We start from the raw sequence: 26,225 nt of genomic DNA on the forward strand, positions 1-26,225 counted from the left end.
ATTAAAGGGAACCCAACAACTCTCCTGACATGGCTATTATAGTAAATCATTTTGTCATACAAGGAGAGTGGTATTTATTCTTACATTTCCAGACAGAATAACAGCACAATACAGAGTTCTAGAAAACAGACATGTCAGAAAAACCAAAGGGCCCTTGTTAAGACACCATGAAGAGATATGACTCTAGCACCCCGTTGTAGCTTGGCCCCAATCTCTGTGGGTCCCCTACCAACAACAGAACAATCAATCTCCCACTGCTGAGTACATGATGAATCCAGAAATGTCTGCTTATAGTACTGTATATGTATAAGAAGATTACATAGAAATGCGTCTTTGCATGTAGGCCTAAAGCATAACTAAACTTATATGTTTTTCATCAATCCATAGTGTAGGTATAACTTTGTTATGTATAGAAAATGTCCTGGTTCTTTCCTTGCTTGGCTTTTTCTACTGTATATGAAATCTGTACATGTAAGTCTATGGAGAGGGCAGAAGAATATGACAGCTTCTCAAAGTTGAGACATCTGCATTATAGAGACAGTTCTGTGTTATGAGGAATTGCTGTCCAGCCTCTAATAACAGAAATGACTGTAGGTGGCCTCATTTCATTCTCTTTTTCCTCTCCTCATTACTCCCCTCTCCATAATCTTCATTGTAAATTGACACTGCTTGAGTATGAAGTGCTGTACAGAAACACTTAGATAAGAAGTAAAGACAGGAGTAATATGCAGGGATATACTTCAGATTGCTAAGTTTGTTCTCTTCTCGCACACAGTCAAAACCCATTTACCTTTGATGGAATACCCACTCCTAAAAGGTTCAACTACAAGTCTCGGCACAGGCAATGCTCTTGGCTTTTACTGGAAGTGATGGCCATACGTGGGTTTTCTGTAGGGTGGTCTGTACTATAGAAGCCGCTGATAATAGTCATGATGTCCTGTACTATCACTTGATTTTTTTCTCTCTGTAAATGTCTTCTTAACGACTTTAATTGTGCAGAGAAAAAAAACATAAAATGGCAATTCATTTGCTTTTATTTCCCTTTATTCTTAAGTAAAATATTGAACGTTGATAATACATGAAAGTAGAACTTATTTATTACTATTGAACAATGCAGCATATGGAAAAAGCAAATGTCATTAACATCTGCTGTATTCTCACCATCTGCTCCCTTTGGCGCTTTTCGTGTCCAGACCTGCCAACGCTATTTGTTCTCGGAGGGTCTTGCGGCATATTAATCAGTTATACTAATACTTAATTTTTACTTCTGTAGATGTGTTATCTGTCAGGCTAAACCACACATTCATTGTAGAATGTAATGTCTTTATAATCCACCTACTACTGCCAGATACCTCAAGGCCAGACACATGTATTTTATGTAATGGGGCTGTACATGTGGTTAGCAGACATCCTAAGCTATGTCATATACTTTTTCTAGATATTGAGGCAATAAATATTAATGGAGCACAACTTTACGTACTTGCTTCTCCACTAAAGGGGTTTCAAAGCAGGATTGGTGCCATTTTAATTCCTCTGGCCCCCACCAACCTGCAGAATGAAGGGGCCGGGCTCCTTGGGTCTGCTGATTGGTAGGCGTCATCATAGTCAGACCTCCATTGTCAACATTGAGTGTATATTCTAAAGGTACACATACACCATCAGTAGCTATTGGTATATCAGTTACTCCCATACACATGGACTCTTGAGATGATTGAGTAAGTAAGACGATGTCTTACTCCCATACAGATGGACTCTTGAGAGGATTGAATAAGATTATGCCAGGCAGCTTTGCAGCAGCTTATATTTTGTAGGAAATAAAGGATCAAGTGTTGAATTCAACTTGCTCAATCCATTTCCCTTATATCTGTTGGGGAAGAATCAAGGAGCTGTCATACACATAGAACAGTTGGCCGGCATTGCAGAAATTTGCGGATTTGGCTGACTTTGGTCTCATGTGTATGGGGATCTTAAAGGGGTTATGTCATTGGGCTAAATGTCATTGTGCCCCCCACCTCTCAGAAAAATGGGGAATTTAAAGTCCCCTAAAGCTTCCTTGTGAATAAAACCTCCTTGTGAATGAAGTGCCAGTGCGCTTGTTTGACTGACGGTCCATTCACTGCCTAGGCCGCAGTCACTGGCAGCCCTATAGAAGTGAATGAAGTGCCAGATCATGCGAGCACACTGGCGCTTTAGTCACAGTGAGGATGCATGGGAACTTTCAGTCTCTCATTCTCCAAAGCCTTGGGCGACCCTGCAATTGTACACCCTGCAATGTGACAATTATCCCCTATCCCGTGGATAAGGGATAAGTGTTAATGGGACAATTGATAGAGATTCTTGGTAGTCTTCAAGGTAGTTTCCAGGAGAACATAAATAGAGATGGAGCAATATATCTTAAATCCTGCATATGAACATACCCAAAAGGTGTAGCCATAATGCTCATGTAGGTGACAAGTGGGAATTGTCTTACATCTCTTCCTCGGTTCTATAAATACCTCTAGAAGAATTCATGAATATATTGTGTACAGATGGACCTCTCCCAACCGCCATGATTCCTTACACCACCACTTGGGGCTTGAACTGTAACAGAGATAATATTACAGTTCAGCTATGTATTTCAGGAGAACCCCTTCAGCATTGCTGTATGGCCAACTTTCTCTGTGTAGCCTTCCTTTTCCGCTCATTTACAATGTCCCCAGTTTGCAGGGGGCGAGGGCTGAAGAGGTGTAATTAATCAGATCATTGGCATTTATGGAGCCGCAGTGGGACGTGATGCAATCATTCAGCCTAATTTGCTAAGTGGCTGGTTGTTATCTAATTTGGCAGCCACTGTACTGGCCAAATTGGCCAATTATCCTATTTACTCACTCCTTAACCAAGTTACGCATTGACTTCTACTATACACAGAGCTATCCAAAAGCAGCTGCAGTCTTGTTAGACTCCACAAATTCACAGCACATGCCTTATAAATATCTGATTTCCGTTGTCATCGCCATTACATGCAACTTTCACATCACTTGTTAATGACGCCAAGCTGTAGTATCAGACACCAGCCATGGACAGGTGTGGCGCTGTTTCTAGGACAAAGATTGAGTCTTCTTTCATCTAACATCCTCAGAAGAAGGGACATCCACTTACCCATTACTGCAGAAATCGCCAATGGGTATGGGCGCCTTCAGAAATGTTTGCAGATGTGCCATAAATATGGAATTAATAGGACTATCATCTGAAAGGAAGCAGAATCCCCAGTGGCCAGATATAAAAGGAGTCAGCGTAGAGGTGGTCATGCTTGTAGAACAGGGGTTAGCGGAAGGACCTCATTCTCCAAATAGATGATAGTACCATATACTGTGTATATGTCATACACGTCTGTCAATTGGGAATACCACGCATTTGGGGGTTTAGTTCCCATGAATAGAAATGTTTTACAGCAGATTATCTAAAATTTTCAGCTTCTGTGCACAACAATAGTTGTTTTATTCCTTCTCTTCTTCCTGTTTTTAGAAATCTCAGGGTATCCTGCAACAATTGTGATTTGGCCGATGTTTTGGCTTTCACGTCAGTCTCCATTCACTTGATGTATTTTTTTTTTTTTTCAGCCTCTTCTTTTCAGTCATTTGTAGTTTAGCTGCATGATAACTGTCATGCAGGGATGTTTTACTTGCGAATCCAGGGCTTAGGAGAAGGAAGAGGCTTAGAAAACAAAAACCTATAGTATAAGGGTGGAAATATTAACAAATTCAATTACTGCTCCTTTTTTTCTTTTTCAGTGCCACTCCAGGGAGGTGAGATGTATTATGGTCATGGGGAAATTAATGCATTTACTTATAAGATTATACTGTATTATAAATAACAGTTATTACTAGGGTTGTAGAGCCGGAGTCGGGACCAATTTTGGGTGGTGTCAAAGTTGACTTTAAAAAAAAATGATTATTTTCAGTTATATTACACAATTATTGAAAAAAAAATGTATAATATATATATATATATATATATATATATATATATATATATATTTAGATTAATAGCTTGTTGCATATTTTTTTCCATAGAAATCCCATCACTATTTTTTAATGAATTAGAGGATTTTTACTGATTGCCAGCCATTTATTAAAGAGTCAGAGTCGGGCTGTGGAAGAATCAGAGTCGGTGGTTTGGACTGCCAGTTCCAGAGCCCTGGTTATTGTATAGTATGGTTAAAATAAGACATATGTCCATCAAGTCCAGATTCTGGAACAAGAATGGACCTCAGAGTTCCAGAAGTAGACAACCCCATTTTGAGCTGACATTAGGGCCAGTACCTTGTCTCTAGGGTCTTTATTGTAAGAGTTGATTATTGGTAACTCTTTACTCTAATGGGCCCAGAGTCAGTGGTTTGGAGTCAGAGTCGGTTGTTTGGAATCAGAATCAGTGGTTTGGGCTACCAGTTCCAGAGCCCTGGTTATTGCATAGTATGGTTAAAAGGAAACATATATCCATCAAGTCCAGAGTCTGAAACAAGAATGGACCTCAGAGTTCCAGCAGAAGACAACTCCATTATGAGCTGACATTAGGGCCAGTACCTTGTCTCTATGGTACTTATTGTAAGAGTTGATCGTTGGTAACTCTTTACTCTAATGGGCTCAAAGTCAGTGGTTTGGAATAAGAGTCAGTGGTTTGGAATCAGAATCGGTGGTTTGGGCTACCAGTTCCAGAGCCCTGGTTATTGAATAGTATGGTTAAAAGAAAACATATGTCCATCAAGTCCAGAATCTGAAACAAGAATGGACCTCATAGTTCCAGCAGAAGACAATCTCATTTTGAGCTGACATTAGGGCCAGTACATTGTCTCTAGGGGTTTTATTGTAAGAGTTGATCGTTGGTAACTCTTTACTCTAATGGGCCCAGAGTCAGTGGTTTGGAACCAGAATCGGTGGTTTAAGCTACCAGTTCCAGAGCCCTGGTTATTGCATAGTATGGTTAAAAGAAGACATCCAGGGTCTGAAACAAGAATGGACCTCACAGTTCCAGCAGAAGACAACCCCATTTTGAGCTGAGATTAGGGTCAGTACCTTGTCTCTAGGGTTGTTATTGTAATAGTTGATCGTTGGTATCTCTTTAATGGGCCCAGTCTGATGCTAGTCCACGTTGACAACTTTTTGGCTATCCGATCACGTCTTACTGAAGAATATATTTATAGATAACTGTCATTTTTTGATGTCTGTTGCTTTTTTTTTTAATACCAAGATTTCCAAAGCTGTTGCTGCGGTGACAAGACATACCGAGGCCTACTTACAGAGATTACCTTGCATGACTGAGCAGTGATTGCATGTATTAAAAGTATATGGTCAACAGTGGTTGTCATATGTCCTACCTTTGAGGCAGGAACCACAGACTCTATTTATTTCTGACGGTTGGGTCGAGTGCCTTCGATATAGTTTAAGAATTTCATTAAAATGGAAGAGCATATCAGCTTGGAGAATTTATAGAAATGTGAAGTCTGCATGAAATTCATGGATTTTCAATCATTCTTGGCAGATAAACAAGTTGAGCATGAACATTTGGAGATCTGCTTGCATATACATGCGTGTAGGCACACAACATTTCATGAACTTTTTATTTTCAGTCACTGCAATGTCATGTTTTATCATCTCTTTAAATTTATTCCTTATATATATTGACAGATGAATGTAGAATGCTATGTTGGCGATAGCTTAGGATGTGTTTGTATCTGCAGTGGAAGCTTCATCGGCTTGCAGTGCTATTTTGTCAGGTAAAATGATGGACACTTTGACAGGAACCTGATACACTCTGTTATAGTCGGAGGGGTCGGTCGGGTGGCATTGGTGCCTGAGCCAGCACTGCTAACATTTTTCTTCATCATCACAGTGCAGGTGTGGACAGAGTCTTAGTTTCTAGGATTGGTTAGTGCTTATAAAGTTTGGATCAGTACCAGTGGTAACTAAGTAACAGAGTACAGGTATGGCACCAAACTACTTGCAACCAGTTCTTTCAGATCACTGTTTCAATATAATAGTATATGGCATGTGTGCAGGGGTGAACCTGCCCTTTCCGCTGCCCGAGGCGGACGACAGAGAGCCGCATCCCCCCCCCGGGGGAGGGGGCGGAGCTGAGGGGGTGTGGTGGAGTGTGCGGGGTGAAGTGAAGGGGCGGGGCTTTGCAGGGGTGAACCTGCCCCTTTCGCCGCCCGAGACGAAGTGCAGAAAGCCCCCCCCCCTCTGAGGGGGCGGAGCGGGGTGTGGCTTAGCGGAGGGGCGTGGCTTGGCGGAGGGGGTGGGGCTTAGCGCCGTTCGCCGGCAGAGAGCAGGCCCAGAGACTGCCTGCGCTCTGCCTGAGCGTGCAGGGAGGCTGCTGGAGCAGCGCTGCTCCAGTGGCCTCCCCAAACCACCGCTCCGTGTTAAGCCAGTCCAGGACAGCTTGTCCTGGACTGGCTTAGATTAGCAAAAATGCTGCCCTCCCTGAGGCCCTGGCATAGCGCCTCCTGAAGCGCTCGCTTCAGGTCGCCTCATGTGAGGTGCGGCACTGGGGCTTAGCGGCGTTCGCAGGCAGAGAGAGGACCTGCTCTCTGCCTGAGCGTGAGGAGAGGCCGCTGGAGCAGCGCTGCTCCAGCAGTCTCCCCAATCCACCGCTTGGTGCTAAGCCAGTCCAGGACAGCTTGTCCTGGACTGGCTTAGGTAAGCAAAAATGCCGCCCTCCCTGGGGCCCTGGCATGGCGCCGCTTGAAGCGGTTGCTTCAGGTAGCCTCATGGGAGGTGCGGCGCTGCATGTGTGAACCATACCAACAGCAGTATATGCAGACCCCAAATTCAATGTAACATCAGCAGCATACCTGCAGAGAGGTAGTCTCCCTCTCCTCCCATGCATCATCTTTGTGGTTGGCGTATTTTGCAGGACAATCCAAAGGTTCAACTGTATTCAATATCATAGGTCAACAATATGCTGGTGCTCAGTCTCTAGAAACAGCAAAGTAATATAGCTTGACAAGATGTAAACTTCTGCAGCAACAGGGAATAGTAGATTTTTTGTTATTATTTTTCTCCGCAGTAGCAAACTGCAAAATGTCAGACGTATGTGGGAAATACACCTTAAGATTGGTTTAAGTTTGGTACATTGGGCAAGACATGATGACTTTCGACCTAATCGTGCCTTATGAGCTAGTCAATCTGCTTTCGCTCAGATAGTGCTATAGGAGGAAGTTAGCAAGCTTTGACCCAAATATATTTCAGCCAGTAAACCGGTTTTGATCCAGTTAAACCGGCTTACTAGGGTTCAAGGACATTATAGAATTTCTTGCGAAGAGCGTAAAAAGATGGAGGAGATAATACAACAATTACAACAATCAGTGCAGGCATGTCTGAGCTCAGTCTAAGTCAATAGCTATAAATACCCAAATATAAAAGGATAAAAAGTAGAAGTAAACATCCCAGGTAGAATTCAGCAGTGAAAAATCACCATGCTAACTGCAGGTATGATAATTACAAGTTGATATATTATGCAGTCGTTGACATTTACCGTGTCTAAGCTGTGGTTGGAGATGCAATTTAATCGGGTGAAGATCCGTCAAGTAGTGAGGATAAGACATCAATATATCTGGAACATGAAAGGGCATCCTCATTCTGCTCTGTTTTTGCTTAAATAAATTACTTTCTAAATTAATCACTTTTCCTAATTATCAGTAGTTGTTCCTAAATATCTCTGAAAGTGTCTACTATTTTCATGCTCAAAATTTTGTTAGGTGATGTAGGACCACTAAGCCGCCAGCATGCCTTTATACAGCTGGGGTTTAGGGTCTCAAACATGTTTAAGGGGACGTTCACACTTGTGCCCACCGTGATTCCGTTGAAATTCCAGGAAAAACAGCTCGGAGACGGCTTGCCAGCGGTCATTTATTTCAATGAGTTTTTAAAGCAAACCGCCGGTGTCCATAGGCAGCCCCTCTGCTGTGAAACCGTTTACAAAGTCCTGTATGTCTGACCTTGGTGTACTGACCTCTGCTGGGCTGGGTGCTATGTGCATGCACTGATAAACCTGCACCAGGTCCTCTAATGGTGAGCGACTTATTTAAAGAAGTTAGACCCCCTAACCCTAGCTGCATTACAACATTCTAGCATGTTAGTGGTCCCAAACCAGGTGATAGGTCCTTTATAAGGTGCCCATACACGTTGTTCTAGTTATCAGTGGGACCGCAGTGGTCAGACATTTCTAACCCATTCTATAATTAGATGATAAATGTCACTTTGAGAAAACTTCCCTTAGCAAAATTGAATTAAAGCCCATCTGAAAGACAATATTGAAGACAAAAGGCACAAGCAGATGAATACCCATCTGAAACACAATATTGAAGACAAAAGGCACAAGCAGATGAATAAAGTACTGTATGGCATGCAGTGGGATCATCGTTCCTGCCTGTGGGAGACCATCTTCTTGAGTTATGGCCTTCAGCTTCTTTGCTCTTTCTCAATAACATGTGCTCCTCATTTGCAGTGCGCCTTTATAAAGACATTAACCTTATTCCATTCTACTTTGACAACTTGAAAGCTTTTAAAGATCTTTTACTCTTTTAGGTAATAATGACATTGAAGCCCATCTACAGACCACTTCTTTTTTCAGAAGAACATCCCTTTATCTAAACCAGATTTCTAACAGACTTCAGTTGCACAATACTGTATACCAGGGGTCGGCACCCCAGGCTTATCTGCCTGGTACCTTGCTCTCGCTTTGCTGTCTTAACACATGGCAAGGTTGCTCTCTCAATTGAATGGGAAGATTCAGTGGGGGAGGGTAGCATGAGACATGACGTACTAGCATCTGGGCCATAGGGTAGCCTAGTCGGGGAACAGGCAACTGGCTGTGCAAAGTATAATATGAATGCCACACAAGACTGGAAAGATGTGTTTGGAATTAATCAATAAAAAGACTGGGCTGTGTGAGAGGCATCCTCTGAACCCCCCACAGAGCGGGCTCACTACAGACTACTGCTCAGCAGAAAGTCGCATCCACCAAAAAAGGATCATCTTTTATCAGAGATAAGGACCACACTGAATTGTAAATTTAATTGACTAACTATGGCTGCCGTTGTGGTTAGTGTTACATGACTTTCATGTTGGGGTTGACATCCTGACAATTATTGCACAGCAGAATGAGGTTTTTTTTTCTGTTAAATTGGTACTACATACAAAAAAGGACCCCTGACCTCTGCTGTATACTGTGCACAATGGTTTCTGAAAGGACCATACTTCAAGAAGACCTTTTTTATTGCTGTTGTGGCTTGCAATCTTAGGAAGGTTTTCTTGTATTGTATACAAAGATTCTTTGAAGCTTTTAGTATGTTATCATTATGTTTTGGTAGGTTATGCTAGTCCTTTATAAGATTATAGACGTAACGTAAGGTGGCTAAGTAATCCTGGTTCGACGAATGAGACAAATACAATTTAGTTTTTTCCCATGGTTGCCAAAATGTATCAATGTTGTCAAAACATTTGCCAATAAGTACCTAAAGTTTCCCATTTGGCCACAGTCAGATTTAAAGGGGTTGTCCCATAACAAGGATCCTATCTATACTGCTGGTTAATGTAGATTTAAGAATTTTCCAAAATACACTGCTTCAGCAAAACTGCTTTGTTAGTCCACTATCTTAATTTATTCACTTCATTGTTGACACTGCGTTTCTATAGCCCATTGGGATTACCTGCTCAAATGTCGTGACATAGCTGCCTGCTCTCAGGGGTAAGGGAGGAGGGGCTAAGTGCACGGGAGCGAGCCTGTGTCTGTAGCTGTTCCTGTGTCCTGTGACCTAGCTTCCTGCTCTCAGATAAAGGAGGGGGGAAATTAGTGCTGCTTTCTTATATAAAACAGTCTAAATCCTAGTGGGCTAAAGGACCTGGTCCCTCTGCTCACTAGGATTCAGCTTTCTTATATAGAGCAGGCTAAAAACTAGTGGGCAGAAGGACCTGGTCCCTTAGCCCACTAGGATTTAACCGACTCTATATAGAACAAGCTAAATCCAAGTGTTATAGGACCTTTGATGACATCACAGGCCCTTCAGTAGTCCCATAGGATCACGCTATGTGGTGAGCGGAGCTACACGCTAATTTGGCGTCGGAGCTAAACTGGAGGTAGTCGGACAGTATGGCTTTGCATATGAAACCCCGCCCACAAATTGACGTCGAAAACCAGGAAGAAAGAAGTCTTTGCAGCAGCGAAGACTGGTGAGCAAGGGACATGGGAATACCCCTTTAAAGATATTGCCCAGTTTAGCAAAACCCTGTTTAATATACACTTTTAAGGAATTCAGGCAATTTATCTCGGCCAGAGAGCAGAGCATCTGTAAAGAGTAGACCTTGTTGTGGAGGACCTGTCTGCTTCCGCATTACAAAATGTCTATTCAATTGAGTAGACACTGCTTATTTAGTGTCGCTACAGGGATATTTCACTTAGGCCTGGTTTACATCTGTGTTCGGTATTCTGTTCGGGGAGACCACTTTGGGACCCCCCCGAACAAAATACCGAATTCATTGACAAGCAATGAGCAAAGAGCACATGGACCCCATAGACTAGAGTCATGCGGAGAAGAAAGTAGTTCATGTAGTACTTTTCTCTCTGCATGTTCCGTGTGAAAAACACACAGACCCCATTATAGTATGCGGGGTCTGTGTTCTTTCATAAGGCCACCGCTTGTCAATGTGTTCGGTATTCCATTCGGGGGATCCCCAAGCGGACTCCCCAAACGGAATACCGAACACAGAGGTGAACCAGGCCTAAGTGCCAAGTTACCTTACAACTGATAGCCAGGGACCCAGTAGGGAGTTATTTTGTGATCTGCTTATGAGGACCCTCATTGTGCAAGGTTGATAACTCCTGTAATTTTAACAATTTTATCATAGGTTTTAAGTCTAGCCATAGGGAGCACAGTTTATCTAAGACGTTATGCGCTAAGACTTCCTGCAAAGATGGTCTAATTGGACCCACAAGATATCATTGTTTTTGTCAATGTGCAAGTGAACTCTTGGTCGAGCCACAAGGTCAATGATGCTTATATCTTTGGAGCAATGGCAACACCCTCAGTTCTCCAAAGAGCTCATTTACATATTGACAAAAAAAAGCAATATCTTAGCAACTAGTGGCCTCAGGTGACTCTAAGTTATCTATCTGTTGGACCAGGTTGATATGCTGGGTTCTGGTGACATACTCTCTCTAAAGTCCCAGAAAACCAAAAATTGCTCAGTCTCTGTCATTTTCTCAATGTTATATTGGAACATTTGTATATAATGAGCAATTGCATTGTTTGAGGACAGAATATGGTTACCAAACTAGAGATTTGTTTTCTCAGAAAAAGCATATTATTTTAAGAACTGTTCCATTTTTAGAGCAGAACCGAAGAATGATTATTGTCGCAAAATTTCTTTTAACCTCTGTGCTACAAAAGGCTTTCACTGCAAGTCTGTAGATAGAAAATAATTACTAAGATTAATTCTGCTAAAACACAAAAACAAAACATTAAAAAAAACCTGAAAAACAAAATGGTTTTACTAACAGCAGAATCTCATTCTTTCTTTAATTCTGAAGGTAATTAAAAGTTTTGCAGCGATAGTCATTTCTGGTTGGGATTACGTAATAAATATAGGTGTTTTTCTCACTCGACTTCTAAATAATTCACTTTTATTTCGGATAGCTCTAAGCAACACTTTGAAAGTTTTGTTATAAACAAGTTAAATCTGGACCGACACTAATTATATTCATGGATCTGGCAACGGGCGTCTTATGAGAATATTTTTTATTTTATTCTAGAAATTACAGAATTCTATATGCAATTCAAATAATTAATTTTCTAACAACATTTGCATTTATAATATTTTGGAGAACCACCGCTAGGCTTAGTCTAAGGATCTATTACATCTATAATGTGACCACAATATGACCGAACTGATATTATAGGATCTCATCCAGGGTCTCAGTGGGAAATAGTGACAATAGCTATTGTAATTGATAACATTACATCACATCTAATTTATTGAATTTATTTTAAAATGACTGTAGTTTAGTTTGTTAGAAACCACCATACTGTGTCAGATCGGTCTGTATCATATGCCATTAATAGAATTGTTCCCATTAACTAGAGATTACATTGAAAATATACAGTAGGGCTTGCTCCACAGCCTTAACCCCAGTATCCGCTCCTCGTGTTGGTGCTGCCAGACCTCGTTGGGCACTGTGTATCATATATTCTGGGACTGCTCCATCCTCCGCCCTTTTTGGATAGAAATTAAACTCCTTAGTGATGCCCTCTTTGTGCAGGGAGTTCCGTTAGACCCTCTACTCAATTTGCCTCTCAGACACTTAGGCAAAAAGACATCTAAGCTATTCCTCTTCCTGTGTACTGCGGCAAAGATCCTTGTTGCCCTACATTGGAAGGAGGTACTCCCTCCCATGGGGTCTGAGCTAGTCGCCCACATGGAGGATGTCCGTATCCTCTTGACTGCAACTCTCAACCACACGGTCAAAGCATTTGATGTAATCTGGTCACTCTGGGACACCTGCTGTACACTACATGGTCTATCATATGTGTTCACTTCATCCCTTTTTCACCCTCCTCCCCTTCCCCTTTCTCTTGTGCGTCGTTGTCGGTCCCATTATTGGTCCTTGTTTTCTTTGTATGAGGTTTATACTGTCAGGCTGTTTTGCCACTGCAGTCTTGTGCTACAATCTTACATCTGACAGTTTTTTTTTTTTTGTGAGTTAGAAAGAACAGAGTGAAGATGGAAGAGAGTAACATAAGATTTTAGTATCAGACAACACAGGGTTTGTTTGTAGTCTTTAACCATGTAAACGAATAAGTCTGCATATGACCTATAGGCATAAGTGGTAGGATACTGTAGACCAGTGGTTCTTAACCAGGTTCGAACCAACCCTAGGCCCTATGCACGTTTCATTTTATGTACCAGTAAAAAAATATATACCTATGTCTTGAATTTGGAAAAAAATCATATTTGATTTATCACTAAAGAAGGGTTCGGTGAATGTGCATATGAAACTGGTGGGTTCGGTACAAGGTTAAGGACCACTGCTGTAGACATATTGAAGCAATGAAAATATTTGGTCCTGTTTGGTACAGGAACTCGTTCAACCGTATGGCAACAGTCTAATGTAATCTGAAAAGGATGGGGAAATATTTGTGCAAGATTGCTCTTCGTTTCTTAAGCATACGTTTACTAAACCTCAAAATTCCTCTCTCTGTAGGATGGATATTTTTCCCATCGCCCGAAAGAGAAAATGCGGACAGACAGCAATAATGAGAATTCAGTTCCAAAAGACTTTGAAAATATTGATAACAGTAACTTTGCTCCAAGGACTCAAAGGCATAAGCACCAGACGGAGCTGGGGAAGAAGCCTCTAAGCAGGCAGAAGGAGCATTTGAAAAGAAAGTTAGCCCTTGAGGAAAAAATGAAAGAAAATTCACTACTAGAGAAAAATTCAAACGAAGTCTTACATTATGTAGGTGTCCCTTCCAAGAACCTCACTTCTAACAGTTTAAAGGATGGATATAAAAGCACCAAGTTACACCATACCAAGAAGACTGGAAACGGATCCCCTGAAATAAAGTATGAGCTACCCCCCAAATGTGACATCACTGGCAAGGAGGCAATATCTGCGCTATCTCGGGCCAAGTCCAAACAGTGTCGCCAAGAAATTGCCGAGGTCTATTGTCAACATAAACAAGGGAAACTGATGCCGGAGAAGGTGACCAGACTTTGTCCTTTGGAAGGTAACTTGGTTTTGTTCATATACTAGATTTCTTAAGCAAATGAAGTGTAGCGCCTATAGAGTAAGGGGTGTTTCTCTTCAATGTAAGCCATGACATGTAAGACGTAAAGGTTCCCATACGTATTAGATGAATGGTGGCCAAATACTCTACACCGGCAGATGCCACCTGAAAGACAGATTTCAAGATAACCAATCCTTTGGTTCAGGAGAAATAAGCCCCCAAATGCGTTGGCCATCAGTGACTTACTTTCCCTAGTTACAACACATGCGTGCTCAACTGAGCTTATTTGATGTGTATATGGAGTCAGAATTTACCTTTAAAGGTAAAGTAGGGCTAGATATATCCTTAGTCACAAAATGGCTGTGTTTTTGTTCTTTTTTTATTTATTCATTTGTAAGAGTATGGGCCACTAATACCCAAGGCTTTGCCTATTAAGCTTTTGTTTTATTAGAAAAAACGGCTTAGCAGTCGCCAGACAAACACTCGTCAGGTTATCAAACATTTGTTTCACAATGTCCACACAACACCCTTTGCACAATGCAGCTGCTGACCATTCAAAGTAAATAGCCACTGTATTGCACAATTTGTGTAAGTGTAAGATGAACTATTGTTAGCTCAGTACACACATTTGTGTAATTGCTGCTCCATCTGTATACAGATTACTTTGTAGTGTGATTATAAGAAACCTAACACGATATCTAGATTCTGAGGCTTGGTTCACATCTGGGTTCAGGAATTCTGTTCGCCTTTCCGCATGGAAAAATGCGGAGAGAAAAGCGCTGCAAGCAGCACTTTTCTCTCCGCATTTTTGGTGTGGAAACCACACAGACCCCATTATAGTCTATGGGGAGTGTGAGTTTCCTAAGGTAACCATGTTTACATGCGCAGAGATGAGTCAAACACCTTGCCTGACATAGAGCCAAGGTGTTTACAGGCATGGTAGATTGAAAGTTTCTTCACTTAGGAGGAATTGAAGATAATCCGTTTCTGTTAATGGATGAAAATAATATTACAATAATCAATGTGAGAAATGCCGATGGAGTGAATTAGTGTTTTGGACTTCAAATTATTAAATATGGCCAGGCTATAAGGACAGAACCAAAGATTTTAATTATCTCTTTGAAAGATAATTATTTTTGCCCAATTATTTTACGTTTGTGCTGTGAATGTCACCGGGTCTTGTTGCTGAAAATAAAAGATAATTTGCATATGAGAAACATTATTTAGAGTATTAAAGTTGCATTCCAATTTTGTCAGGTAAAAAAAGGAGCATTGTGTGGAGCTTGACCTGCAATTCTGCTGGTTTCTTTATGATTAACCTATCTCGAGAGAGACGTTCTTAAATAAAATAATATCATCATTGTTTTAGAAGAATAGAGACATTGATTTCCCCCTGAGAAATCTCCATAGGTCAGAAAAGCGGTGTCTCCGCCGCACAGAGCAGACGTAGTCTGTTCCCTGGTGACTCTGTACTAGTTGTGAGTCACCAGGATTGACAGCAGATCATCCTCATACACAAGCTCATCAAATCCACTAACTTGCTTCGCCAGGTAAATCACTTACAAACATTCTGATTTCATTGTACAGAGTTAGTCTCCATTGTGTTTATGAGAAGAGCTTAAGTCATTTACTAATCATCACTTAACACCTTGAAGGATAGGGGAATAATGGACACCTTTGACAGCCATGATTACCATATTATTCAAATAATCTGAGCTGCAGCTCCACCCACTGTATAGTGGTGGTGCCAGGGCACTACAGATCTGTGACTATTACTTGAATCGGAGCAAGGTTGTTTCCAGCTCCATCCTGTGAGTCATGTATAAAAAAATATATGGAGGCCAAAAAACCCTTTAAGCTCCCATTGATTTCAGTGGGAGGCGGTTTTCTGAACAGGATTTTGACACGGATTCCGCATCAAAATCCTCAGCATTTTACTCCGTGTGAACTAGCTTTTAAAGAGGTAATCCAATTAATTGAAATAACCCATGTGGTCCAAGTTACATTTTTGGGAATTTCCACATTACAAACTGACCTTGTTTAATTTGTATTTTTGCCGCAGTCTGCAGTTATGACCATAACTGAGTGGTCGTAGAAGATCTGGTTAAAATTGTGTAAGAGCATTTGGAAGCAATATTTTTAGAATACAATCAATAAGACAGAAATATATAATAATACAGGACAACATGGTGGCTCAGTGGTTAGCGCTGAAGTTCTGGGTTCAAATCTGGCCAAAGACAAAACATCTGCAAGGAGTTTGTATGTTCTCCTTGTGTTTGCATGGATTTCCTCCCATACTTCAAAAACATACACCTATATGGGGCTCACAATCTACATAAAAATATAAAATAATACATACACTACACACATAACCTTATAATATCTGGCCAAACGATACACGCTGAATATCTGAATCCCAGATGAAGTAACCCTGTTGCATGCGATCACTTTAGGTTAAGTAGCAAGTAGCAGGGGGCTTCCTCTGTTGCCATGAGTATCAGTGTTGGGAAGTGTGGTCTATAGAAACATGTCATTTTGCAAACCACATTTTACCGTCCTATATCTTTAGCTTTGTTTTGTTGGTGTTGGTATATTATATGTATATCATTTCTGACATCCGATTCCAGGAATAATTTGGTGTTTGGTAGATGGGATAGTCAGTTGCCCATTTAAGGACACTCACTGAAGTACGTAAAAAACAATTTGACATAAATATATTGTTTTTGTGGGCGAGATTGAATGGTTTTTGAAAGGAGTAATATATCTTACCCGTGTATTCTCTGCACTGCCTATGCTTTATTATTAATAAACCCTGGTCCTCCAGAGCCCCAACGTTAACTGTGTGGAGGGCAGCTGGGGAGGGTGGGATTCTCACTACTCTTCTCCACTGCAGCCGTTCTGGCTCTTACTATCCTCACCAACTCCCCTCTACTTGGGCCATAGGCCTGTTGAGTAGAGTCAAGAAGGTCACCTGTCCAAGAGTCAGAGTGTCATCGGGGAGGGAAAGAAACGAGGCTATTGAGAGGGATGGGGGGCAGAAGTAGTAAAAGCAAAGTGCTGGATGTCTCTTGATATATTAGGGAATTGTGATATAAGAGTTTAGTAATAATATCTCAAAGCCATATTTTATTAGAAGGGTTGTAGAAGTCATTCGAGCTGAAAAGTATGTAAGTATAAGATTTTCTAATGAGATAAATGTAAACTTTGTTATGTAAATGACTAAACAGCGCTGGTAAGCGGAGTAAATATTCAGCTATCCCCCATGGTGGATGCTCAGCTGTTAATTCTGATGATGATTTGCATATTGTTAATTCTAAGTGAGGTTAGAATAAAAGGAGGAGGGGGGAATATTAATACTTTTTAACATATATTAGGTTTTCTCATGTATCAGGGGATGAACTGTCCTAGATGCATGGAGCCATTCTGGAGTGTAGCAGATCTGTAATACTTAGTTTTACTATTTTTTTCTAGCTTAAATTATTTTCATGGTTTTGTTACCTGCTGTCCTACATTTGTGAAGATTCAGGACGCTCACTTAGACCATTTATATTTCTAAGATTTTAGAGCACTTCAATGTTAAAGGTAATAGAAACCCACCATCAAAATCAAAGGGTCATGAAACTTCTAGAAGATAGATATATCACAGAACTGTACAGAGATAATCATTGGTTCCTGTGCCTATTGGGATTCACAGTCTAAATTAGTCAGTAGTTTTTTGTGAAAACACCTACAAACATGTGGAGAGCATGCAAAGTCCAGGTAGTTCTTGCCCATGGTCAAAGTCAAACCCAGGACAACAGTGCCAACTACAATGCCCAGATTCTTAAAGAGAATATTTTACCACTTCCACTAACTCCAGTTCTTTGTATTTGCACTTTAGCAGGCACTGCTCCATTGTTTCCAGTGCAGATGGCTTCTTTCTCTGGACCCCACTGATCCTGAGTGTTAGTTTTGGTGCCCAATATTTTAATTAGACTTCTATGGTCATGTGGGTAGTCTCATGCAGGAACAGACAGAGGGGCATGATTCTGGGAGACAGTGTCAGAGCTCAGAATCACACCCCTCTTTTGGCCCAAGACTACCCACTTGATATTAGAGAGCATAATTAGCATATCAGTCACCAAAAGTACAGATTTTTCAGGAAAGGTGAGTGTTAGAGATAAAATTCCAAATGTGTCAGAATCAGCGGGGAAAGGATACAAAGAGCTGAGCTAGCCACAGTATAGGTAATCAATATCTGGTCTTGGGGCTAACACTAGGGCCTTGGCCTGACCAGCTGTTCTGACTATTGGAAGCTCTATACAGTGTATATGGCCCAAAGCAGTAAGTAAATTTTAACTTTCTCATTGTGGATTAAAGGCAACACTGCTCCGTAATGCTGTATCAGTACTGCTGTGTAATGTCCTCCATGCTTCTGCTACATGTGTGTGAGACATATGGTTATGGTAGCAGCATATTCTCTTCTCTGTCTGCACTTTTTGCAGGAGATGCCATAGCAGATTGTTTAACAATTAGATCTGGCACTTCCCAATGATAAAGTTACCCCTGGTTCACATTAGCGTATGTATTCCGTCCAGTTAAAGTCCGCATGGAGACCCCCCGTACGAAATACAATCACAATTGCAAGCGCTGTGCTGTCAAATCGCACGGACCCCATAGACTATAATGATTTGTGCGGGCTGTGCGCTGCAAGCACATAGACCCTATTATAGTCTATGGGGTCTGTGCACTTTGACAGCACAGCGCTTGCAATTGTGATTGTATTTCGTCCGCGGGGTCTCCATATATACGCTAATGTGAACCGACCCTAATGATGAATTCCAGATAAAAGTAGTATAATAGTGATATATAGTGTTATCCATCATGTACACACACAAAATGGCTGATTTTTGAGAAGTCGCCAGGAATGACAGGTACACCTTAAATCTTGACATTGTCTAAGGAAAAAATGGATTATTGATTCCAAAGAACAGTGAACTGCAGCAATCTGGAATTTCAAGATAAGGCCGGGTTGCTCTAGTGCCCCCTTCCCCCAGGTAACATTTTTCTAAAAATAAGTGAAGCCATTATTTTGTGCCATCTTCTTCCTATATAGAGTCTTCTTAGGAAGCCTTGTTATGATTTATTCACCGCTCCAAATATCCTTCCAATATAAATAATACTATGAAATGATTTCTGCCGACGTCTGCACTAATTCCCGCTGGTGACTGGCAATTGAAGTATAGGAGACATTATCAAGGTGTTTAGCATGCCGAGTCATATACAGTCTTACACGTCCTGGTGGAGAAAAAGATTTGCTGTCTGTTTGCTGCCGAAGCCTGAACTTTAAATATTTATGCATTGGGTTAACAGATTCATTCATTATGTGTTTGTACGGTTTCATCGAGCTCTGACTTCCATAGAGATGTCATCCTCTGTGTAATTCTCCTGCAAGGAGCCGCAGATACACAGTACTTGAAAGCTACGTAGCAGCTAAATGTGAGCATCAATCAAAATAAACAATTCCTCCGAGTTGACTTGTCATAAATTCCTGGTGAGGCAATCACATCTGCTGCTATCGACAGGAATTACATTCTACAGCCTTCCATGTATTATTTCATGTTAAGAGACCTTCTACATATTGCCAGCAAGTAGCATTCCTTTATTCTGACATCTGATAGTACAAATATTTCAGGGTCCTAATGTTTCCGAGAAAGAACGGACTATCACAAAGCGAGGAGACCGAGCAAGAAAAAAATTCTGCGACCATCCAAAATTCTAGAGAGTTAGCTGTGTTTGGCTCCAGAATCGCATCAGACAGTATTCTAATGGGCGAGGCTATTGAGCAATTAGGAGGAGGGGGCAGAAGGGGGGCCCCTTCCCACCCAGTCTGTCTACTGTCTTGCTAACAGTATCTCAAAGTAATGTTTTAAGAAAATGGTAGCAGAATTCATTGGAGCTGAACAGTATGAAAGGGCGTGATGTGAAGGATTTGCTAATGGAAACTTTGTTATGTAAATGACTTCACTGCCTTGGTAAAGGGGATAAATATTCAGCTGTCCCCCATGGTGGGCTGTTAAGTCTGCATATGCTAAAAACTGCATGTGTGATTTCAGCCTTAAAGTGTGGGTCAGCTTCTTGACATGCTTTACTAGAAGCTTGCAGGGGTACAGAACGAGGATGGCGAAATTTGTAGAGGAATTTGAGGTCGTTTTTCTTCAGATTTCTCTCCAAATCCGGCTATGTGGATTCCGAGTTGGACTTATTGATGCCACTTTGTTCACTTATTAGCCACAGGCACAATAGGGTTTATCAGCCTGAACTTCACGCCACAGATTCTGCAACTGCATCAAGCATGGAATCTGTGAGAGCCCTGTTGCATTCTAACATTGGACTTTTTTTTCTAGTCCCCATCATTCTTGAGCAATCAATAGTTTTGATGTCTGATATGCTAATTAGGATTTTATTTTGTCTCCACCTATTGTCTCCTGATATTAGACTAGACTGGGCAGTTTCTACATTCATTATTATGACACTCACATGGAGGCTGCCATAGGAATGAATGGAGAAAGAGACTTCCTGTCCACATATGAGAAGCGGAATCAGTGCAAGAGTCTCATTACTGGTCACATGACAGAGCTATGGCCCAGAAAAGAGTGGATAGCTCACACTTACATCCATCATTAACAAGGTTACTACAATTTACATCATGTGCCTTTCTAACAAGCCAGAGTTGTACTTTAAACATTAGCTGAAATATGGAGCAAGTCAAGATGTGAAAGTCCGCTGTGCATCTTCCAGATATATAAGATGACTGCAGGACTCTTAGCACATTACCCAATAATAAATGGTTTAGGAGTCCAGTGGGTGGGGTCAAGCAATGATTTAGTCTTCTCTGTGTGCATACACAAATAGCATTAGGATCACACACTGAACTACTAACCCAGAAATGTATTTATCCCACCACATCATCTTGATCTATAACATAAAGCTAGCAGATCAGTCCCCATGCTCAAAAGTATCTGATGATATGTCCCATTGGGCTTTGCAGTAATAAATGTTTGTAGTTTACCTGTAGAAATCATCTGTCACCGCAATGTAAAATTTGTACATTATATTGCTTATAGAGCTGACATTTTTGCCAAAGTTTTCCATCTACGTCTCAGGACACTTGAAGCAGTGGAACAACTGAATCTACTGATTTTTTTCCCAGATTCCTGGCAACTGCTTACTGGAACTGTTTTGTCTAGAATGAACGAGAAGAGCTTCACATACACACACGTGATAAAACATGTCATAATATCCTTTTCTACTAATTCATCTCACTTGGCACCTCTAACAAAAACTATCATTCAAATTTACCCCCATATAAGCTTTGTGGCCAAGTAGAGATTTGTACAAGAATGTATTTGGTTCCGAGGTCACCTTCAAAATGGGTTGTCATAAGCTACAGCTTTGTACTTTTCTGTAATATGACACCCGAAAATGAATGACATCGTCTGGGGTATTGTATCTAGAACCCCTTTGGAACCCTATCAGCCTGTATACAGTCAGATTACACCCAGCAAAGCTGGAAGATGCATTTCTGGGGGTGCACTGTTGCCCACCCTGGCACATGGTCGCCGGGCACTTGAATGTGCCATGTCCAACCAATTGGATTAAAGACTCTACTTATAGGGCTCTACCACTAAGGGCAGTTTTCTGTTAATCCTAATAGACTGTATTGTCCTTGTTCACCCACATGACGATTGAATTGCATGGATTTCGATACTTGACCAATCTGATGAAGTACCAGGGGGTTTGAGTACGTAAGCTGTGCCTCATCTAAGTCATTTTGCCTTTGCAGTAAATCTCATCTTTACATCTCAGTAGATCTCTCAGAGTCTGTTTTGCATAGTCATTTTAATACATGTCAATCACAACCTCTTTGCAGGTTCATCTACAGACCTTCATTATATCGGTCAACACAATAGATCTGCTGTAAAATACCAGAAAGCCATAAAACCCAAGCATTGCGGAGTAAATGTCTGAGCAGGACCAACAACACAGTAATTGGCTGCACCGTGGGCTCTTCCCGCTGCAGTAAATTTACTGTGAATACACTAATTGCAAAATAACCATAATTGGATAGTTATCAATGAGCAACATCCAGGGGAAGAAACGGCTCAGAATTAATAGCATCCAGGACCTAAAGTAATTACCCCCACGCACGGTGAGCGAGTTCCAGCAGGAACCTAGAGGAGTTTTCCAGGGGAAAAGTCAAAGTATTGTAGACTAGATAGTTATTTGTCATGGAGCCATTAAGGATAGATTTATAGTGTAGAGCCTTATTTTGAAGGGTGAATAATTTTAAGAAAGTAATATCCTTCTCGGAGGTTAGGATCAAGTGCTAAAAATGAAAAGAGCAAGAAATGAATTTTTAGATTTGACACTTTTAAGGGTTACAGAGCAGGATATATGAAATCTATTCCTCAGTGCGAAAAACTCTGTCCAAATAAACCATTCGCGGCGTGTATGAAGAAGTAGCCCCCCCGCCCCCACTCTGAATTTTCATGAGTACACTTCATAAGAGATACAGTCACTGCATTGTGCTTACACTTTAATTACATTGCAGATGCACAGAGTAATGTGGAATGTATCACACCGTATTTATGGTTATCGGCTGAATCCAAATTAAGCGCTTTTTGCTCATCTTGTGTTAGATTCAGAGACTGCGCTATAGTTTAATATTCATAAAGATGTATAGAGATGAGCTAGGAAACTTTGATCTGTTGGCACTGGAAAGTAAGTTAGATTTGAGATCAAGAGGCTATGCTCGCGTCTCTGTACTTAAAGGGAACCTGTCACCTGTTACATTTATTACAACTATAAGATCCCGACAAAATGGACTAACAAAGTGCCAGTCAATGGTTTAGAATATAACTGGTGGCGTAACTAGGAACGGCGGGGCCCCGTGGCGAACTTTTGACATGACCCCCCCGACTGATGCCTGCCGAAGACCCCGACCGACCCTCCCACACACATTCCTGTGCTCTCTATTATTCCCTTTAATGGCCTCTGTACACACTATTATGCCCCATAGTGGCCCCTGCACACCGTTTTATAACCCATAGTGACCCTTGCACACAGTATTATGCCCCATAGTGGCCCCTGAACACCATGTCATAACCCATAGTGGCCTCTGCACACAGTATTATAACCCACTGTGAACACCCATGAACAATTATTATACTCTGGGGTCTTTTCAGACCCCAGAGTATAATAAGCGGAGACCGAGAGGGGATACAAACATAAAAAAACCATGTCACTTACCTATCTCTGGCTCCGCTGCAGTCCTCGGTGGTGTCGGCCTTCTTCAATGACGTCCGGGACGTCACATGACCGGGACCTACGTCTGGGTTATGTGACATCAGGGAGCATCCAGAAGTATGCCTGAACCTGCCCGGAGCGTGGAGAGGTAAGTAACACGTTTTTTTTATGTTCATTTACCTCTCCTGGGCCTCCAATCATTATACTCGGGGGTCTGAAAAGATCCCCGAGTATAATAATGATGTTTATGGGGCCCGTGGCGTCACTTACCGATCCCGGCCACTGCCAGGATCGGTAAGTAAATAGGGCCCGTTATTGGCTGCAGTAACTCAAGCCAGTAATGGCCTATTAAGAAAAGAAAAAGACCGCAGGGGTAGTGGCTGTCGCCAGGCCCATAATGTCCCGGGCCCTGTGGTAGCCGCTGCCCCTGCTACCCCGGTAGTTACGTGACTGGGTTATATATCTCCGTTAAACTATAAGGCGAGAGGAGTCATACAAGTCTTTTCTATAGCCTTCTTGAGTCTTGGGCAGGGCTTACATGCAGTACTGTGCAAAAGTTGTAGGCAGATGAGTTTATTTTTGTCGATTAACAAAATAAAATGAACGAGCAAACGTGAACTCTAAACCACATTTGTATTTGGTGTGAGCGCCCTTTGGAGGAGGAGTCCTGGAAGTCATGAGAGCCCTGATATTAACACCATCCAGTCTGTCTGAGATTACATGAAGAAGGATTGGAGCAAATTTACATCCAAGATGGCAGGAACAAACTCCTTTCTGAATTCCTTCAAAAACTGTCTACAAGTGTACCTAGAAGAATTGATGGAAAGCAAAGGGTGATCACAACAAATATTGATGTTATTGCTTGTATTCACAAAGAATGGTGGAATGGTCAAGTCTGGTCAAGTATACTTATGCACAGCTTTATGTGTGATCTTATCCACTAGATATACAGTAAAAAGCTGCTGTGAATCCTATATATTATTACTGCTAGTACAATATAGTTCCAGGAAGCTCTTCTGCAGTTTGTGATGCTTTCTGATAGTCTTATATATTTGCTATATTTCCAATCTGGGTACACCATGGCAAGAAAAGTCCCAGTTACTTCTCTACTTGTATGCACAGAATGAACTGCTAGGCAATAGTCCACAAAAAATTCTGAAGACAACCACAAAAAGCCTGAAAAATGTTAGCCAACACTGCCACAAATGGAGCTGTACTCTAATGAAAACTGTGGTCAGAGCCACATGTTAGTAGAAGTGATCATAGGTAATGCCCAATGTATGACAATTATAGGGTCTCTCTTTCAGTATCCATCAGCTTTTCCAAAGCTCTTTTAATATCCTATAAGCAAATATTATCCTACGAAAGTAGAGTCAGGATTGAATTTTTCCACTAATATGTTATTAGCATCCACATCATAGGTGTTCTTGCCTTCCCCTGGATCAACAATATAGGGTTATTGGTTGAACTCGATAGATCCCTTCATCTATTTTCAACCTCATTAACAATATGACACTGAACAAGATGACACCAGGAGATATCCATATACATTATAGTAATGCTGAGTCCAGTGGAACCCGGTAATGACTGGATGTGTATTGGGATGTTCCATCTCTACTCCTACAGATAATGATGGAAGAACATATCTAGGAGTAACTTACTCTCCTCTCCTCGTTTAGAACTCCTAGCCAAGCATGCCATGTGGATTGAAATTGGGAGGCAAATATTAGTTTGGCTGACAGCTCTTGAAAGTATAAGCTGGTAGTGTCTAATAGCAAAAGCATGTATGATATACCAAAGTGACTAGGCCATTGAAGTGGTCCAAATAGGCAAAATAGGCAGAGGTAGTGGTTGTTCTTAAGCTCTAAGACCTGGCTATTGTACTGCTGGGTGAGACCTTTTCATGTTCATTAGTATAATGTCCAAGTTAAACATAGTTTTATGTTAAATATAGTAGTAGATGAGATTGGATGAAGCCACAGGGCCATCAAGTGCAACCTATAACCCTACAGTGTTGATCCAGAGGAAGGCAAAAATAAGTAAAAAAAAAAACAAACATGAGGCCGATGCCAGTTACCCTTGTCAGGGAAAAAAAAAGTCTTTCCAAAACCAACAATCAGTATAAAACCCTGAATCAGCTTCTCTTTACCAAAATCTAAAAAAAATAACCTGTAATATTTCTGCATTCAAGAAAATCATCCAAGCCGTTTTTGAACTTGTACAATGAATTCACCATCACTAGATTCTGTGGCAGTAAGTTCCATAACCTCGAAGCTCTTACAGGAAAGAATCCCCATCTGGTGAAATATTATCTTATGTAGATGTAGAGGATGTCTCCTTGTCACTGTCATAAGCCTAGGTGTTTAAAGGGTTAAAGTTTTCTTAAAAGTGCAAATCTGTAGAAGCAACCTAGTTAATGTGTCAGGGTCTGTACTCATGAATATACTGGGGCTCTTTCCTGTTTAGGCAAAGTACCGTGAATGTTATGCTCTTATACGTCTAACACATCTAAGAGTAAATGTAGAAATCAATATTTTTCCATTCATATCAAAAACTGGCAAAGAGTGCCATTGCTAGCATTCATGAAGTGCTCTTTATTACAAGGTCAATACCTCTTGATCTGCTTTATTGAGATGATTGAGCAGATTGGCATCCTCTTCATGCTAATGACACAATAAAATGGAAAGCTGTTTTGTGAGGTTCTCACTACACTGTAGAAGGGGAGATGAATCTTACATCAAACCTTCCATAACCCAAAGAGTAAATACAATCGTGGTCCATAGAAAGCTCAGTTATCAGAGGTCATGGAGTGCAATGGATGTTGCTAGGTTGCTGTATTTCTTTTTTTCATTCTAGAACTTAGTATCAGTGTGTATTTGGTAGTGATTCGGCTTATCAAATGAGCTTTGCCTTAAAGGGGTTGTCCCATGAAAAGCATCCTATCTATACTGCTATTTTATGTGGCTTTAAGACTTTTCCTAAACACATTGTTTTATCAAAACTGCTTTGTTTGGCCGCTATCTTAATTTATTCACTTCATTGTTGACATTGTGTTTCTATGGCCTCTGGGCTTATCTGCTCATTTCCCAAGTGAGTAGCTGCCTGCTCTCAGGAGGGGAGCGAGGGGCTGACAAGCAACAGGAGCTCCTCAGATAGGGGAGGGGGGAGGTGAGAG

The 26,225-nt window shown here is 41.2% G+C and overlaps 1 protein-coding gene across 1 annotated transcript in view; it reads left to right on the top strand.

The window, feature by feature from the left end:
- Window positions 1–26,225, top strand: part of XYLT1 (xylosyltransferase 1) — a 221,702-nt gene that overhangs the window by 93,127 nt on the left and 102,350 nt on the right. Inside the window, exon 2 of the mRNA XM_075285507.1 lies at window positions 13,237–13,762. Coding sequence (XP_075141608.1) covers window positions 13,237–13,762 — 526 coding nt within the window. The remainder of the gene's footprint in view (window positions 1–13,236; window positions 13,763–26,225) is intronic.

This window comes from Leptodactylus fuscus, chromosome 8 (assembly GCF_031893055.1).
Source record: "Leptodactylus fuscus isolate aLepFus1 chromosome 8, aLepFus1.hap2, whole genome shotgun sequence".
NCBI classification, from domain to species: domain Eukaryota; kingdom Metazoa; phylum Chordata; class Amphibia; order Anura; family Leptodactylidae; genus Leptodactylus; species Leptodactylus fuscus.